Source organism: Danio rerio, chromosome 24 (assembly GCF_049306965.1).
Source record: "Danio rerio strain Tuebingen ecotype United States chromosome 24, GRCz12tu, whole genome shotgun sequence".
In the NCBI taxonomy this organism is placed as follows: Eukaryota; Metazoa; Chordata; class Actinopteri; order Cypriniformes; family Danionidae; genus Danio; species Danio rerio.
The window spans coordinates 5,497,856-5,516,438 of record NC_133199.1 but is presented as its reverse complement, the minus strand read 5'-3'; the positions used below and the strand labels follow the sequence as shown (position 1 = coordinate 5,516,438).

General features: G+C 36.2%; 1 protein-coding gene and 2 long non-coding RNA genes across 8 annotated transcripts in view; 1 reads left to right on the top strand and 2 right to left on the bottom strand.

Moving 5' to 3' along the window:
• LOC137489281 (uncharacterized) overlaps positions 1-18,583 on the top strand; it is a 380,491-nt gene that overhangs the window by 316,472 nt on the left and 45,436 nt on the right. The window lies entirely within an intron of this gene.
• On the bottom strand, positions 5,698-6,935 carry LOC137489205 (uncharacterized). The gene is made up of 3 exons (XR_011008570.2): positions 6,807-6,935; positions 6,629-6,691; positions 5,698-6,512 (listed from the first exon to the last, which is right to left on the bottom strand). It is a non-coding gene; the product is annotated as an uncharacterized lncRNA (long non-coding RNA).
• The window catches only part of plod2 (procollagen-lysine, 2-oxoglutarate 5-dioxygenase 2), a 77,971-nt gene continuing 69,900 nt past the window's right edge, over positions 10,513-18,583 (bottom strand). For 2 of the 4 annotated variants that reach the window (XR_012399050.1, XR_012399051.1), the window contains 3 exons: positions 14,438-14,563; positions 11,578-12,419; positions 10,513-11,198 (listed from right to left, as the gene is read on the bottom strand). Coding sequence is in view for 2 of the 4 variants with exons in the window: in NM_001089464.1 (NP_001082933.1) it covers positions 12,264-12,419; positions 14,438-14,563 (282 nt within the window). In the remaining 2 variants the exon portion in view is untranslated. 4 annotated transcript variants of the gene reach the window in all.

Sequence of the window (18,583 nt, the reverse complement as noted above, 5' to 3'; positions counted from 1 at the left end):
TCGGCACCCTGAAAAATTGCCATGATTGTTTTGATTGATTCGAATGTATAGAAACTAAACTTATGAGTCAGTTGTTTAATTTTATTGGTGATTCCAAATATGTTATGTAATCGTAAGCTTGGTAAACACTTTGAGAGAATTTGATGTTTCCCCATTCAGACAAAATGCCCAAGTATACTGCCCAAGAGGTGTTTTAAAGATGGCCGCTGAGTGAAATGACTTGCCTTAAAGGGACTTTGGTGGAACCCAGCATTTTTACAGTGTAATGGAATACAGCTACAAGGTTTGTTTTGCTTTTAGTAAGGGTTTCTCACAGAACTATTTGATGGGTCCCACTTTATATTAACTGTCCTTAACTAATATGAACTTGCACAGAAATTAATAATTCAATACAATGTATTAATTGCCTAAATACATGTATTTACTGTGTACTTATGCTTGATTAAATACCTGTATGTAATTACATCTGTAAATAACTTCTGTAATTACATTTGTAAATACACTGTTGACCATCCCTTACACCTTAACACACCCTTAAACCTACCCATACCACCAAACCTGTCCATAACCCAACCTCAATCCCAACTCACGAGCACCACAAGTGTTCTCAAATACATTATGAACACAGTAAGTACGATGTATGTATTTTTTGATGCAAGTACATAGTAGTTAAGGAAAATTAAAATATAAAGTGGGACCATTTGATGAATTACAGAAGACAGGATTCTTGCTTGATATAGTCATCAGTAGCTGCTCGCATACATGTGATCCAACTGATAGACAGTGGTCGAATAGGGGAGAAAGGAGTTCTGAGCTTCACTTTGTGGAGTTATAGCCCTATTGACTTAAACTGTCAGATTTTATGAAGCAGTGTTTCGGTTCACTGCTCGAGCTTGAAAAACACATTACATCCACCCTGAAGTTGTCGTCTACCTCATCGTCTCATTGTGCCGAAAGAGAAACACTACTGTGAAAAGAAGACATCCATGGGTTCATTCATCCTGTAGAACCACACGCAGTATACGTCAGGACAGACTGTTTGACATACAGACTTGACTGATTCTCTATGTGCTCAGTGTCTGGCCACGGTTGGCACAGCATGCTGACAGATTGGACCTGTAGGCATGATCCTTTTATGATTGCACACACAAGCATGCATGTGATCTCTTCCACTTTCCCAAAATGCCTCAGTGTCAACATATAAACCCTTAGCTCTCTAACAGGAGATCTTGCCAACGACCCTGTTACCCTCAACCAGGCTCATAAATCCACTTGAGAGAGAGGGTAGGCATTATAAAAAGAAGAAAGCCAATGTTGGAGACAGTGCCACGCACCCTCGCTCATGAAACTGTTTGTGGGTAAAGATCTCCTTTTGTGTCTTTCCATAAGTTGAAGGATAAATGTCTGGGAGTGTTGGAGTTTTTAGATTGTTTTTCCAGAGTGTTGCTGTGTAATTTGACTAAATGGGCTTTGCCCTGCACTTAAAACAATCCGGTAAAGGATCTCATGGGTGGAAAGTAAACAAGCTGATGCACTCAAGCATACAATCAACCCTAATTACTGTTTTGGAGAAAGGATATACCACTCACCTGAAAAAGTATAACCAGGAGTTAGACTAAATGACTGGTCTTAACTATGAGGGCAGTAGGCATTTTTAACACGTATTCTGCACACTGTGGTGTCTGTGTTTAGCCTGCGAATGCTCTGTAATGGACCTAGGGGCCCGATGGCAGCTTCCCACCTCCACTGCCCACTAAGTAAAAAGAATGAGAGGACTTTTATGGGGTGTTGGCTGGGTTTCCTAGAAGCTGAATGTCCTTTTAAAACATCTGGAAGTCAGTGTGATGTCACACCCAGGGCCTCAAGAAAATATGACAATGCCACATGAGCAGAGAAGCAGAAAGTGTAGACATTTTTGTTTATACACTGAAAAAAAATTATTCAAAGATGATTCCTTGAATTTACTCAATTTTTTTTTTTTACGTTAAGGGGTTGTAAACAATTTATTTGGGTTGAATTTAAACAAGCAAATTAAGTTGAACATTATTAAATTTAATTTGTTTGTTTAAAGTCAACACAAATAAATTGTTTGCAACAGTTCTGCATGCAACACTTTTTTCAGTGTAGGCATTAAAGTGAAGACTGCTCACTTGACAAAATTCTATTAGCTGTGAAATTCTGAACTTATATAAACATAAAAAGAAAAAAAATAACCTGCCTTTTTGCTTTTTTTTAGCATCAAATTGGAGGTTGTTAAATTATTATCTTCTAAAGCAAGTCGTTATTGTGTAAGTTCTAGTTTAAATTTCATGTCTCTTTAACAGATAAGATAATCTCATGATGTATCATTCAATTCATTTCAATAAATCTTTTTTTATATAGTGCTTTTACTATGCAGATTGTGTCAAAGCAGCTTCACATAGAATATTATTGTGAATTAAACCAGTGTCAGTCTAGTTTTCAGAGTTCAAGTTCAGTTTAGTTTAGTTCAGTTTAGTTTGGTTTAATATTCACTGCTGAGAGTCAAAACACTGAAGAGAAAATCCATCTATGTGTAGCTCTACAAGTCCCGAACCATTTAAGCGAGTGGTGACAGCAGCGAGGACTTCACCAATTGATGAAAGTGAAGGCAAAAACCCTGAGAGAAACCAATTTCTCCTATGGCCAAACGTCTTGTGCAGAATTGCAGTATAGGCTGGAGGTTGGAGGACGCTGGATGTTAGTCAAGACTCGTCTGTCCCTGGAGTCTCACAGTAATCAATCTCATGCTCTTCACTTCTCCATGACCACCACAGCAGCTGCTCAGGATACGGCCTGATCCAAGATTATGGAAACCTTGGGATCATCTCTTCACAGATTTTGGATCGCATCAGTGGCGCTTCATAATCTCTGGGGGCCTCGGGATGACTATCCCCAGGGATGAAATCCCCAGTTGAAAATAGAGAATAATTAGCATAGCTGCGTGGAGGTGGTAGTGTGATGGTCTGGGGTTGTTTTGATGCTTCAGGACTTGGATGACTTGCTGTGATACCAAAATATCCTGAAGGAGAATGTCATTTTTAGTGACCTCAAGCTGAAGCAAACTTGGCTTCCTGTTTATTTATTTATTAATTGAAAATCATTTGTCCAAATGCAATATAGACTCATGCTGAAAAGGTAGCCCTATATAAATTTTTGGAGCCCGTGAATTATGTAACCAGAGGTACGTATGGCTGCATTTTGACTTTAAAACAAAAACTACGAGGTAGTGTGACGCCGTTCCTTTTCCTGTTTACAAGCTGACCACTTACCTCCATGTGGATGGCTTTCCTGCTATTAGCAGTTTGTCCAGTTAGCTCGCCATGTACGTCAACATACTTGAGACGCAGAGAGGAGTTGACCACGACGATCAGTCGGTGCTTTTGAAAACACTATTGGTTGGGTTTAGGGAAGGAGAAGGGTGGGTCAGTCGATCAGTCAGTCAGTTAGTTGACAGTAGCCTCTGGGGAATTTACTTCAGAAGAGCAGGCACAAATGACACTCACGAGACATTCGAGATCTCAAAAAGCATACTGTACACAGCGGCCTCTGGTGGATACGCAAAAACAAAAACTGCAAAAAACATACCTCCTGGGATGTATTTGGCGCTCTCCAGAAATTGATAAAGTGGTACATTTTCAGAACAAGCCTGGGTTGTCTAAATGCCTCTTTCGTTTCAACCCTTATCACAAGAACACATGACAAGCTAATTACAGTTTTAAAACATGTAAAGTTGGACTTCAATGCAGAATTAAATTGCAAAACAAAATTAAATTGTTTGTATTTGAAGTTTACCTCCCACAAAATGAATATGAACATGCAGCACACCTTTTTAAAGCTCTTCGTCTCCTAAATTCTGTTTCTCCTCATTTTCTCCATCAGTACTTTTCCATGTGTCAAAACGGGCTGACTCACCAATTCATCTTTTACCCACTGAGCTTTCTGTGCTGGTTCAGCTGTGGTGAAATGTCTTTCTCACTGAAAGCCTTCTAATCACACGTACCAGTTCCATATTTCATTAGAAAGGGGAGTAAAGAACATTTAGAGCTCATTTAGAGGGTGAGCATTACTTCAAATCTCCGAATGTTCCTCACGCATGCCTGATGTCACGTCTCAGTTTCAGACCACACTATTCTCTCCAAATAAGAGATATGCGAGAATTCTCATACCACACCCCAGCCTTTTTGTTTGTTTGTTTGTTTGTTTGTTTGTTTGTTTGTTTTCAAAGGGACTAAAACTAAACAATCATAATCATGTTTAGAATATTTCATTTATGAATACTAAAAAATATATTTAAATTTTTTGTATGTGGTCTAGACTTGTGTGGTGATGATCAAGCAGATGTTCCAGAAAGTAAAATTTTACATTTACAGGGAAATTCTAACCCTCAATTTTTTCCAAACCTGTGTATTTTAGTTTTTTGTCCCAATAATAGAACGATCTTAAATTCAGCGCCATGGCTCTGCAGAGTTTAGTTCTAACAGCCCCAACTCATACCTGTTTAACAGTTTCTAGTATTCCTGAATACTAGTTTACCGCCTTGAATCGTTGGATCAGGTGTGTTTGATTAGCGTTAGAGCTGACTTCTGCAGTTATGGCCCTCCATGAATCAAGTTTGAGACCATTGCTACAATAGAAGCCAGTGGCCAAACCAAAAAGTGCCACACAGCAATCATAAGCATGTGATCCTCTCGAAATTAGTTTATAAATAAACTTTACTCAGCATCAGTTTGTTCATAGTGTCTTACATATTCAACAACTATTTCTGTCTTTGACTTTAAATGGACACTAATGTCGGTTCACAAACATACGTTTGGACATTCACATTTACTTGACTAGATGAGAACTAGTCGCCTGAGTGAGCCTTTTTTTTTTTTTTTTTTTTCTACCAAACGAAGTAGTTTGGGTTCCTTGCCATTCGCCACTGCCGCCTTTGGCTATTTCATTTAGCTGCCCTACTGTTAAACAGCAATTCATTTACTGATTTCACATGAAATTTGCAACAAAGGCTCATTCTGAAAACGTAGTCCGAGGACATTTCCCGAGACAAATTATGTAGCCGGAGGGGCGGTATGGTGCTGTTCCTTTTGCCGCTTACCGGCTGACCGCTTACCTCTGTGTGAAAGACTTTCCAGCTGCAACCAGTTTGTCCAGTTTGCTTGTCTTGTACGTCAGCAGGCTTGAGACACAGAGAAAAGCTGACCACAATGACGACGACGACCTGGGTTTGAGTCCGGGAACAAAAACAGAATTCAAAAAATAAAGTGAACAAGTTCATAACAGGGTGAGAATGTGGTTAAATCCAAAAACGTAGTGAAAATCTGATAAGGGCTTTTCTTTTTCTGGATGGCACTTGTAAATTGTTAGTTAAGTTAAGGGAAGTAAGCGAATGGGCGGGTCAATCGGTAAAAATGTTTGGGTTTAGGGAAGGAACACTCAAAAAAATGATATGTTGGCGTTAATTAACTTTTTTTTGTCCACTGGTTCCACGTAACCGAGTTAAGTTACCTTTAAGAAAGAATATTAATTTTAGTGAACTTAAGTTAGTTACATAAAGGTAATGTAATTTTGTTTAGTTCAATCAACGTAACATTTATAATTTAGCTTTAATCAATGTAGTTATTTAAGTTCAATTATTCTAAAATTGATATTGTTATGTTTAACCAAATAAAAAAACAGTTTCCGTTTCATTGAGTTTATTCAATAGCATTTTTACAGTTTTACACATTTTCCAGCAATAAAATGATTATCAAAATCCAAATACAGTCTTTATCTGTATCTTCACTTATTACAATAAGTTAAAATATTAATACTATTAAAATAATAGTAATACAAGTATGAAGCAAATTGAAAACAATAAATAATTAACAAAAATATGCTTACAAAAACATCATAAAATACACTTTTCAAAATAATACTTTTCATATATTACAAAAACATTCAAAAATAATATTCTGCCTTCAAATGATTTATCAAAAATATACTTAGAAAAATCAAGTCTTCTTTTGTAAACTATACTGTACCTTCTTTACACTGAAAAAGCAGATAACACTTTAGTTGTTCAAAGAAAGATTAACATTTTAAAGCAAAGTAACACGATCAGCACTACACCATAAATTAGACCAACCATCACAGAACATGCAATAGCTACACACATTCATCTCTCTGACACTTGCACCATTTATGCACATTTGCACCAGACACTTTCTTACAAGCACTCCCTATATCTAAAAAACAAAACATTGTGCATGAAGTCTGCTTCACACAGGTGTGTGGGCTTGACAAACCACATGTAGAAGCATTCTTAATTCTTAATTTTTTTTTTTTATAATTAGCACATCTTGGGTGTATTGCCTCTTCTTGTTGATTTGCTGAATGTGTCCTCAATTGTAAGTCACTTTAGACAAAATAGTCTGCTAAATGTCAATGTAACTACTGTAGATTCATAAGGTGGTGTTGCACATCAAGGTTTGCGCTTCATCATGCCCAGCATCCTAAAAAAGTCAGGTAAAAAAATAAAACTTTTACCAACAGATCAAAGGTGAAAGGAGGAATTGGTTTAAGAGGAAAATACAAAATGTTTTAAAAATGAATAAATAAAATAGCTTACCATGTACTCCCTCACTTAGGGGCTTTGAGGATGCATTCACACCTTTTTTCCACTGGTGATGTTCTAAATAACATAAAATGACAATTAGTAATTTACTAAATAATTAGTAGTTAAAATTACTAGTAATTTTTACTGTACATCATTTTAATGTGTGTATAGGCATCTAAAGGCATAGTACCTGGATGATCCACAGTCTCCTCAGCCAGATATGAGCTGTAAACCTGTGAGAGAGAGAAAATAGATGTGAGTGAGCAAAGTTTTAAATAATAAAATATAATAATATAAATAGCAAATTAAAACGTGTTAGATGACCAAACAAATAAGCTTACATTAAATATGTCATCATGCTAGATGTCATCCTTTTTAAGTGTCACAAATGCATTTTTGCTGTTTTTTTTAAGTTAACAGGCTTGAATAATACAATTAAATAATAAATAACACTGTGCTAATACCACACTTTAATTAATATTATGTAAGTTATCAAAACTAGCATTCAAACTCGACAAACTGCTTGATACTCATTTAAAATAAAGACTATCAAATCAAATAAAAAATCAAATCACTTTTATTGTCACATTATCAGCAGCACGTGTGCTATGATGAGTGAAAAGCTTAGACTATTCTAACATGACTATTTCTTACTACCAATGTTTGCACCTTTATTTTGGGGGAGTTAATATATACCAAGTATAAAATTTCACAGGAATGCAAAACAAACTATACATTTATCTGTCTATAATGTGGAAAAGACACAGGGAACATGGCAATTTCATAGCAATACTATACATAAACACAACATAGTATTACAAGAGAGTACATTTATGATTCAAATGTTGTCACAGCCTCAGTATAAATACATAAAAAGTAAAAAAAACTCACCTGTGTGTCAACATTGGGGAAAGCTTTGTGCACGTTCTCAATTTGTACTGTAATCTTCATCTTTTGATTCCCATAATATGGCGCCGAACTGAGAGTGATCGTTGTGGTTTGAATCTTCTTACTTCCTGTGTTGTTTTGAAACTGCGCATGTGCAGATATTACTCCACCTATCGACCAAAATGCAGTACTGCAGAATCAACACAACTCCCTTTCATTCATGTTAATTAAGCAAGCTGTTTAAATGTGAAAACTGACTTTTTCTAATTTTTTCCAACACAACACTTTTATTTTTAATACACAAACATAAGCGAATTGTTTAATTTAAACATAGTTACATTCTTTGGACCAACTAAAGCCATAATTCATTTTTTTGAGTGAAGAGAGTGAGTCAGGCAATTGGTCAGTCGCCCAGTAAATCATTCAGTCAGTCAGACCTCTGGTAAGTTTAAATGAGAATAGCATAGGCGCGTACGCCACTCGCCAGAGACATTTGAGATACGAAAAAAGCTCTCGTCCACTCAGGACGTATTTCACTGTCTCGAGAAACGTCCACGGGACTACGTTTTCAGAATGAGCCTGGGTTGGAAATTTGTTCTCATGAAAGTTTTATTTTTTTAAAGCTGCTTTGATTCGATCTGCATAGCATACAGCTTTATAGAAATAAAGATGAATGTGCAGAGAATTAGGAAAGGAATGAATCAAACCAAGTGGCCTGATCTGACTTCACACTTCCTGTCCACTTTCTGCTTTCATACTGATCGTCTACAGCTTTCCCTCTCAGCACTGTTTGATAAGTTATCCTCAGCAAACCTGTAAGTTTATTAGCCTTGCAAGTTTCCTGTGCCGCTGCTCTGCATCAATGTCATCTTTCAGAGCCGTGAGCAAGGGGGGGAGAGCGGTCACAAAGGGGTCTTTCTGTAGCTTGCTGCTGTGCTCGTGTCTCTGACCTACATGCCTCCCTCTTACGCTGCATTTCTCAGCAGCTTCTCAAACCCGCAGACCCAGACGGAAACATTGAACAAGTCAGCGAGCTCTTCCTAGCAAACCCCAACCGAGAGATGAAAGATGAACGGAAGGGAAAATATCTCACACCTTTGCATCAGGGGGATTATCCACCACCTTATATTGCTATGGCAACTTTATGCAGCTTGAAATGCAGTCTGCGCTGAAGGTGTTTTACAATGACAGCCATTTGTTATTAAGAGTTCCAAACTCTTATTTTTACTCTAATTGTTTTCATTGAAAGCTGGAGCTACTCTGACCATCAACAACCAAAAATAGTCTCCCACAGTCATGAAAAAGGATCCAATATACTGCAAAGTAGTGCTAATAGAGTATCATGGATTCACAGCCTCCAAAATATTGTGTTATTTCAGACTGAAATCTCAAAGAGTGTAGTTTTGTTGTTCGGTGCTGCTTACTTGGAAGTCTTACTCAGACTTGGCTGTCCTAATTTAAACAGCATATCTTGTCTAATTCCAGATAAGATGACCCAGCTGCATGGAAGGAAGACGTACAGTTCAAACTCCCCTGCACAATCTGCAAATTCCATCACTTAATTCATCTCACTAAAACACATTCAAGTATGACACTGACCATGTAACAGCGATTGCATTAGTCTGCATTTTTTTACAGGAACACTCTGTCAACACTTCTCATTTTCTGCAGATTACTGATTCTACAGATACCGTACTTGCTTGGTTTGACAGCAAATCACTCACAGACATCTGTTCATGCATGTACTGTATTACATTAGTATGACAAATGGAATGTGCATGTGAAATGTAGGAAATGGTGTTGATTTTCTAAAGCTGTAATGCATTTTAAATGCACTAGTCTTCCCTAAAGTTGTTCTGTTTTTAGTGATAATGTAGTGTGAAATTGATATTTTTGTTTAACAATTTTCCAGAAGGTGACACGGTGGCTCAGTGGTTAGCACTGTCACCTTACAGCAAGAACATTGCTGGTTCAAGTCCCGGCTGGGTCAGTTAGCATTTCTGTGTGGAGTTTGCATGTTCTCCCCGTGTTCGTGTGGGTTTTCTCCAGGTGCTCTGGTTTCCCCCACAGTCCAAAGACATGCGCAATAGGTGAATCGAATAAGCTAACAGGCTTATTCTAAAAACGTACCCCTCTCTACAATTCTGGAGATCTCGAATTATGTAGTCAGAGCTACACATGGCTGCATTTCGTCTTTAAAACGAACACTATGGGGCGGTATGTCGCTGTTCCTTTTATTGCTTACCAGTTGACAGCTTACCTCCGTATGGACGGCTTTTCAGCTGTTACCAGTTCATTCAGTAGCTTGACATGTATGTTGGCAGACTTGAGACACAGAGTGGAGTTGACCACAATAACAAGGTTTGAGTCCTGTGAGAAACGGTTCCAGAAAACAGGTAGAAACAAAAATAAAAGCTAAAAAATAAACAAGTAAATAACAGGGTAAAAATATGGTAAAATTTGAAAACGTGATGCAAATAAGGAAGCCCTTTTTTTCTGGATTGCTTTGTAAAACACTGCGATTGTGTTTGTGGTCGATTGGATGGTCAGTCAGTCAGTCAGTCAGTCAGTGAACAGTGGCCTTTGGTGGATTTACGTGAGCGGACCAGGCGCGAACAGCACTCGCGAGACAAATTTGAGATGTGAAAAAACATACACAGCGGCCTCTGGTGAATTTGCGAAAACAAAAACTGCAAAAAATCGTAGCTCCTGGGACATATTTTGCTCTCTCCAGAAATGTATATAGGGGTAAGTGATCAGAATGAGCCTGGGTTGGAATAAACAAAATTGGCCGTAGTGTATGTGTGTGCATGTGAAATTGTATGGGTATTTCTCAGTACTAGCATGCAGCTCTAAGGGCATCCGCTGTGTACGACATATGCTGGATTAGTTGGCAGTTCACTTCGCTGTGGTGACCCCTGGTGACTAAAGGAACTAAGCTAAAGGAAAATTAATTAATACATTTTCAAAAAACACACTTGTTAACAACAAATTATAAAAAGGGTTATCTTTTTAAAAACATCCTTTATTTCAACAACTTCAAAAATAAGTTAAGGGATTGGCCTGGCTGACACATTTATGAGGAACAAGAGAAAGTAAAAACATTTGACATCTCTGAGATTTCAGTTCAGAAGGCATATTTTACCTTGAATATTACAGTAAAAAATCACCATCAGGAAATCCGTCCAAAAAAAAAAAAATGTTAAAAATCCACCAGGATTTACTGTAAATCCTGTCGTTTCTTGTTGTGCAAACATACTAAGATATTTTCTTGCCAGCATATTCATAGTTTCATAATCATGTTTCTCCAGTAATAACCTTCATGCCAACTGCTACTTGGAAAAACTATTTAAATCATGTTTATTTGTAAAAAATAAATAAATAATGATGATTATTATTGTACAGTACTTGGAGCTCACCTTCATTCTTACCAATCACCAATTAAAAATGATTAGATTTCCTAATTTAATCATACTTTTAGTCTTTTATTTTAATGATGGCAAGAAACCAAGAGTATAATTATTGATTCCTTCAAGTCACGTTGGATTGCATGTATGAGCCATAGTGTTGTTATTGTGTACAATGCGTTTTTTGTAACACCTTACAATAACAGTACATGTTAAATGATGTGTTAGTATGTGATGTTACTAATGCATTCTCTTATCATGAACTAACACGAGTCACATGAGTTCATGTGCAAATAATGGCTACCTAATTACTTGTTACCAAATGATTGTTCGTTAATTAATCACATTAGTTTGCTTGTTTATATCATGACTTTACTTGGAGGGGCACATCATCATTACCCCATTCTTAACCATTCATGAACTCCTTATGCACGTCCAACCAGTGCGCTTACACTGAATAACAATAGGAAAGTGTTCTGTCAACATTAACAAGAAGAGTTTAAACACGAGTTCATGACGATGTGCCCCTTCGAGTAAAGTCATGACATAATTATACATGATTTCATGTTGGTTACATTCAGCTTGAATGTTAATGAATGAATGAATCTAAAAACATTCACTAACAAGTAATTAGCTGTTATTTACACATGAACTCTTGTGAATCATGTTGTAGCTAAAGTTAGTTCATGATTAGCACATGCCTTTACTCATCATTGATTTATAATAATGTTTAGTATTGTAAAGTGTTACCAGGTTTTGTGTTTCCCTGACTTTCTTATTTTTAAAGTGTTTCAGTTTAAGTATCAACTTATAAAGTTGGAGGGACAATTTATTTTTAGACGCTGAATGTGAAGTGAGTTATGCAGAACACAGCACTATGGGTTCAAATGTTGTCAAAGCTTGCCTGATCACTGCAACTGCACTGGAATGGAACAACATCATTCGCTTTATATTAAACTAGGAATAATTTGCTGGTAAGTGGGGGTGATGAAAATAATTTAAAAGCACAATTTGGGAAATCACAATTTCCAATTTAGCAAATAGAAACTTTCAGGAAGGACATTTGGCCAAAGTCGAAGTATAAAAATTGTGGGAAATCTCTAATTTAAAGTAACAACTAAGATTTGCGAAAATCTGCTGGAGTGAATGCTCGTCTGTGTTTGTGTGTGTGTTGATATGTCTTACGAATGTGTTGAACAGCATTTTCTCTCTTGACAGTAGTAAACGTTTTAAAAGACAGCAAATAAAACAGGCACCACGACATGTAAGCCAGGAATAAATCAGTAAAAACCACCAACAACAAAACAGAATTGACAAAACATCTCAAAGATTCCTAGAAGGATGAGGGGAATTTAGGGATCTACGAAAGACACTGCTATGTAGCGCGTGCCATTGGTCACCGGCAGTCCTTCGTGAAGGTGAGTGAGTCGACCTGGATGCATGAAGCTCCAGCCTTTTCTAGGAGATTCTATGGAGCAGTTATATCTGTGAAATCGACAACCTCCGCCCTGAAATAGAAGAAGCACAAAGTTTAGTTTTAGTACATGGCATTCTAATGGGGCGCTCACACCAGACGTGCCTTAAATTGTGATATTCTTATGTAATTAGGCTGTTGGTTCATGCGTGAAGTTCACTTCACAACAGACACAAAATCAAGGTGAAAAAATGCATTTTTCCAAAGAATAGCTAAATTTAAAGCAGGATTGTAACACTACTTTGCTGCGATTAGTCCTGTATTGTTAAAATATTGTAGCTTGTAGTTATAGTACACTGTAAAAAAAAAAAACTGTAATTTTATTTTACAAATTTATCGTAAAATAATGAAAATTAAATTACAGAACTTTAACAGAAATTCAAACTTAAGGCAATTTCTGTAATTTAATATCTGTTATTTTAAGGTATATTTCAGTAATTTAACGGGCGTTATTTTAAGTAAAATTACTGATTTTACGTGCAGGCGGATTGTTTTATTGTGCATGTATGTCTGTTTTCTGTTTTTATTTAATTCTATTTTTATTTTTAAAATGACTTTTAAATATTTTGTTCAAATTATATATAATAATATATATGTAGTTGAAGTCAAACCTTGTTAACCATCCTGTAAATTGTATTTATTTATTTTGGATTTTGTTGAGAGTGTAGCTGTGCTTAATGTGATATGGAAGGTGGAAAAATGGTGTGGACTCCTTTACCGCTGTGTCTGAACCAATCAGATGATGGCTACTACTAGAGGTTAGAGCTTAGCCCAACCCAAGCCTACCCAAGCCTGTGCACCTTGTGTCTGAGCTTGACCCAGTCCGACACATTAACTGTAATTATGAGCACAATTTAATGTTTTTTTTTGTTTTTTTTTTCGACGTCTATGTTTTTTTTAAAGATTTATTTTTGTCCTTTTTTAGATAGAACCGTAATTTAGACAGGAAGTAAAGTTGGAGAGAGAGAGAGAGGGAGGTAGGGTAGGGAAATGTCCTCGAGCCGGGATTCGAACTTGGGAACTGCTTATGCTTAATTAAAGTGACAGTGCATTGATATTGAATTGAAAGACAGTAAAAATGAGCAATTTTACTAAATAAATGCATTGATAAGATACACATATATATGCTGTGCACGTCCTGCTTCAACTCTAAATGTGTGTGTGCTGTGAATGTGTGCCAGTGGAAGAGATGCTGTTGAAGGAGCTAGAGTGTTGCTGCGCATGACATGCATTGCGAATTGTGCAACTTTGTAGACCCACACACTTGTTGCTTAGGTTGAATTTGCTAAAATATTCATGTCATATTTTGAATTATGGCATTGCTTTCCACCCAATTAGGCTAATTAGGTAATGACTGAAAATAAAAAGAAATACAAATGCTTGATCATGGCCCGGCCCGGCCCGACCCGTAGATAATGGCAGGAAATATCGGCTCAATCCAGCCTGCGAGTTGGTCGGGTCAAGTCTGGGCTCAGGCGGAGAGTCTAAACTCTACTAGAGATTTATGTAAATCTTCTTAAGCACTTCAAACTATCAATTAGCGCCATGTCATTCACTTGAAATAAATCATTCTATATTGCACCTCTGAAAAGGCTTAACATGTAAGTCAACAACCTGCAATGCAACAAAATTCCAGAGACAGTGACTGTCCACACCAAATTAAGTTTTTTAATCTAATTAATACACAGTAAACCTCTTTAACATTATTGATAGGCTAATGAGTGATGGATGTTACTAGTTATTGCTGGTATTTGCTGCTGCTTTATGGCAATGCTGTAAATGTCATGCAAAATGGATTTTAAGTCACATTGGTAGCATTAAACACTTAATAAAGCACATAATCAGTACCTGAGGTAATCATTGTCATAGTAGTTTATGCTGTTGTTTTGCTGCAATATTGCAGAAATAGTAATACTTTTATAATAATAATACTTATAATACTAAAAATACCATTTATTGTGTGTTGTAGCATCACGTGGAGTTAGGACATGGTGTAAGATGTATTTAAGCCTATTTTAGAAAAATAACGAGGCTAATATTATTCAAACTTACCAGGAAATCTAAGCCTTTGTTGTTGAGAGCGATGTTAATGGTGAACGTTGAGGAGTCGTGATGTGGTCGAAGATAGGCTTGTCTGTCTGGAGTGTACTTCACCACAAAGTTCATAATCGCATAGCCCTGGGGGGGAAAGAAGAGAGATACAAATAAAACCCTCTCAAATGTGTCTGATTTACTTGTGATTCAAAGTTTTACAGTTCCAAAGTCTTTTCCATGCAAAAAACAGATCATAGTTTAAATGGGTATAAAACGATCCCATAAAACTATTCATGTGGATTTGGAAGATATGGAAAGGTTTGGACTACCTAAGTGCTACTAAATGAGTCGTGACATGATCAATTAAATTTGCCTTGATCTATTGAGATTTTTAAGCCATCAAAGGAAAAAAAATGCTCATATTTCTGCAAAGAATAGCTAAAATGTAAAGTTCAAGTGTAGCATACCAAGAATACACACTACTTTGCTGCGATGAGTTCTGTACTTGCTTTTTTAAAGATTTTCATTAGTGCTTACATTGTATTGTGCATTTAATTCTGTTTTGTGTTTTGTATTTACTTTTTTATTACAAAAAAATAACCTTATAGTTCAGGGTAACACGGTGGCGCAGTGGTTAACGCTGTCACCTCATAGCAAGAAGGTCTCTGGTTTGAGCCAGGCTGGGTCAGTTAGCATTTCTGTGTGGAGTTTGCATGTTCTCCCCATGTTCCCAAGGCTTTCCTTCGAGTGCTCCAGGTTCCCCCACAGTCCAAAGACATGTGCTGTAGGTGAATTGGGTGATCTAAATTGTCTGTAGTGCATATATGTATGTCCTAGTCCTCCAGGTTGGGGGTTGAGCTTTGGGCTAACAACCCATCTCATAAAAATGAAATGATACGAAAAGCCGATATGGTGCGGCTAATTATCAACTTCGATATAAAAAATGGCCCTGGGAGTATTGTTTAACTTAAATGTATATATAACTCATCTCCATTCCCATTTTAAAAACTTTTTTTGTCATTTTGCCGGTGCATTGTACTTTTGTTTTTTTCTTAACATTATTATATTTATAAAAATGTTAAATATACTTATAAAAAAACCTTAATATCATTATAAGTGAACATCAAGGAATATATTTGTTACAGTCACCAATGATCTAGCTACTGCAGATCGCTGGAGAACTACAAATTGGCCACCAAATGGACTACAAATCCCGTCATGCACCTCACACACACACCTGTTCCGGTTTTCCATGATTACACACACAGAGACACAGTTAAAGCTTGTCATCACTGATTTCAAGGACTATAAATACACCTCACCCATTCACACTAGTTGCTGAGTCTGGTTGTACCTGTAGCATTATGAAGCACTTCTCCTTGCCTTGCCTTGCCTTTTTTGATTCTTTGCTTTGTTTGTTGATTTTGGATGTTAGCCGCCTTTACCGATCTCTTGCCAGGTTTTGAATACTTTTTCGCATTGCCCTTTTTGATTCTATTTGCTCCTGTGCTCGACCCTTGCCTGCCTGACCATTCTTTGCGTAATAAAGACTCTGCGATTGGATCCTCACCTCTTTGTCCCGAATCATACTATTACAAAATTAACATAATAATTTCAAAAGTGACCCTGTGACCCCTTTAAACAGATGCTGTTTAGAAGAATTTTGCGTAAACTCTTCTGAAGTTCTACCTTGATAAAAGATAAAAAGCAAGTCAATAATAGCTTACAATAAAGTAAATTAAAGTAAACTCCCTTTTATTTTGACCCACAAAAAGTTCCCTCATGGTGCCAAATAGAGTTCACATTCCATGAGTCAAATCAGCCAGAGAGCTAACAATGCTCATTCAGTTGTTCAGAGTTCTGCTCAAAGAACAGCGAGAGACGGAAAGCTGAAAATTACTCAGAGAAAAAGGTGACTTGACTCATTGCATGAGCCACGTCAACTGGAGACCTAGGGTAATAAAGCTGATCTCGCGATGTGTTTGAGTTGGCTGCTGTAATAAGCCTTGGACATTTGTACAATTGCAGTGGCTGACAAAAATGTGTTGAAATTATAGAAAATGGCCTATTTATAAATAATAACTGTAAACAACAGCTAAAATATTGCATTTGAGTCAATGAGTCAAATAATGGAGGGAAGAACTTCAAGTATATTAAGAAGATAATAATAATTACAGTTTTTAAAAATATTGTGGTATGTAATAAGTCAGTACCTCTGCTATAGATAAATACAAAAAAATAAGATTTAAATCATTTAAAATAAAGTTAAATAAATAATTTAATTATATAACTATATAAGTTAATAAAAAGAAATTTGATCAAAATGTAATAAAATTAAAAATAAATTTAAATAAATAATTTAAAATAGATGAACATAAATAATAAAATGTCATTAAAATATATATTTTTAAAAGTAAGCTTAATTAATTAGGTAAGTCTATGAATTAATGAATAATAATAATATTTATAATAATTATAATAATTCCTTACATTTATATAGCACTTTTCTGGACACTCAAAGACCCTTTTTTTATCATCCACCACCAGTGTGCAGTGTGCAGGATGATGCAACGGCAGCCATAATGCGCCAGAGCACACTTCACACACTAGCTGATTGGTGGGGATGAGCCAATTATGATATGGGGATGGTTAGGAGGTAATGATGAACAAAGGCCAGTGGGCAAATTTGGCCAGGATACCGGAATTAAACCTCTACACTTTTTTGAGGGACATCCTAGAATTTTTTAATGAGTCGGAACCTCCGTTTAACATCTCATCCGAAACACATATAGAGTCCTCTTCACTATATTGGGGTATTAAGACCCACAGAGCACCCTCTGCTGGCCTTACTAATACTACTTCTGGCAGCAACCAAGCTTTCCTATGTGGTCTCTCATCCAGATTTTGACCAAGTGCAGCCCTGCTTGGCTTCAGTGGGTGGGATATACACTATATATCTCATTATATACTGTACTATGACTATAAAAAATAAATGTCAAAGCTAATAGCCTTGTAAAAAGCATTCTGACTTATCCATATCCATATCCTTTCTCCAACTTCACTTTATGTCTAAATAATATCCTTTGCAATAAAAGGCTAAAATGCATCTAATATATATATATATATATATATATATATAAATAAATATATATATATATATATATATATATATATATATATATATATATATATATATATATATACACATATATATATATATATATATATATATATATATATATATATATATATATATATATATATATATATATATATATATATATATATATATATATATATATTAATGCCCCAGTATAGGGATAGTAAGGGACACTATACTGTCAGTGAGCACTGTCTTTCAGATGTTAAACTGAGGTCCTGACTCTCTGGTCATTAAAGATCTAATGGCACTTCTCATAATAAGTAGGGGGTGTAACCCTGTCGTGGTCAAATTTCCTACATCGGCCCTTACCCATCATGGCCTCCCAGTCTTCACCATCTGCCAAATTGGCTCCATCAGTCTCTCCACTCCACCAATAGCTGATGTGTGGTGAGCACACTGGCGCTATAGTCCTGTAGCTGCCATTGTATCATCCAAGTGGGTAATGATGCTCACTGGTAGTGGTTGCGGAGAGACACCCCCCCTAAATTAATCCCAGTTTACTTTGCTATAAAAAAGCACATTATTGGATAATTTTGGTGGATAATAATTATGAAAAGAATTGCGTAGAAATAAAAGAAATTCCTTCACTGAGTTAAATATCTCTGCTTGAACAGCAAAACATGATAATTTGCTGATGTCACAACAGCAACTATATTTCCCTCAGAGAAGGTTTTGTGATGCATTTCTGTTTATCTGGAATCATTATGTTCTCTAATAATATCATAAATGCAGAGATATGTTTAAGGGTGAGTGTTTTTGATGAGCACGTTTTGCTTTGTGTACATCAAGAACGCTTGCATAGTATCGTTCTTTTGCATCTTTTTTATGTGATGCCATTGTTTGCATTCTCTATTATTATACTGGATGGATAAGCAGGACATTTCTTTCACGTTTTGGTATGAAAATAAACAAGTGATGCTTCATTTTTCTTCTTTTTTTTTTTTTTTTGGAGGTGATCTATCCCTTTAGCAGATGATTATGTCTGGGTCTAGACTAGGCAG